The sequence below is a fragment of the Herpailurus yagouaroundi genome, unplaced genomic scaffold (assembly GCF_014898765.1).
Source record: "Herpailurus yagouaroundi ecotype Mexico unplaced genomic scaffold, PumYag 151631, whole genome shotgun sequence".
Taxonomy (NCBI): domain Eukaryota; kingdom Metazoa; phylum Chordata; class Mammalia; order Carnivora; family Felidae; genus Herpailurus; species Herpailurus yagouaroundi.
The window spans coordinates 8,821-9,727 of record NW_024422827.1 but is presented as its reverse complement, the minus strand read 5'-3'; the positions used below and the strand labels follow the sequence as shown (position 1 = coordinate 9,727).

The 907-nt window shown below is 72.8% G+C and overlaps 1 protein-coding gene across 1 annotated transcript in view; it reads left to right on the top strand.

Annotated features, from left to right (window-relative positions):
• Positions 1 to 154: 154 nt before the first annotated feature.
• LOC121026699 (NUT family member 2D-like) overlaps positions 155 to 907 on the top strand; it is a 5,416-nt gene continuing 4,663 nt past the window's right edge. The window contains exon 1 of the mRNA XM_040469493.1: positions 155 to 296. Coding sequence (XP_040325427.1) covers positions 155 to 296 — 142 coding nt within the window. The remainder of the gene's footprint in view (positions 297 to 907) is intronic.

The window sequence follows — 907 nt, the reverse complement described above, 5'->3', positions numbered from 1 at the left end:
CCCAAGAACCCACCTCAGAACCAATTGGTCGAGACGCCGTGGCGCAGACCCCAGACCCACCGGCCGTCCGGGACCCCGGTGCCGACGCTGAAATGCCCAAGAACCCGCCTCAGAACCACTGGGTCGAGACGCCGCGGCGCAGACCCCAGACCCAATGCCGCCCCGGACCCCGCTGCCGACGCCCAAGAACCGGTCTCAGCCCCGCACGGTCCACACCCGCACACCGCCCGAAACACTCGCGCGTCTGCTCACCGTCGCGGCGGCGGTCGCCGAGCGTCCACGCGGCCGGTTGCTACGTGACTCGCGCGCGCACAAGCTAAGGCCTTAACACGGCGACCGCGGCTACGCCTGAGCGACTAACGGCGCGGGACCCTGGCGTCGACTTGACGTCACGGTGGCACGAGGCCGCCAGGCAGGGCACCGCCTCCAGCCTGGAGGGCCGTTGAGCCCCGCCCCCACGTACGCGCGCGCGCTCCCCGGCGCACCGCCTCAACGGACGCGGCGGGCCCGGGGGGGGCGGGTCCAGGAGCGCTGCAGCCCCGCCCCCCTGGGCGTGCGCGGGCGGGCAAAGGACACGCAGGGACGCCCCTGGAGGTCCCTGCGGGGTAGGGCGTCAGGGGACCCTCTCGCGCTGGGAAGCCACTCGGGCGGCTCTAGCTCGGACGGGACGGACTCTTTATGGCCGTCCAGCCTTGGAGCCGGCGCCTGTGAAGCCAGCACTGGCGATTGTAACACCGCACACGTGCGCTCCGCGCCCTCTGACGCGGCCTTCCCACCGAGTTAGGGACCAGGTGCACCTGCAGCCCCACGGCCTCCGGTGGGGCCACGGCCGCCCTCGGCCGGGACCGCCCATCTCTCTTCTCGTCCCCGCCTTTCCACAAGTGCTGTGCCCCTTGGCCGCCCGAGC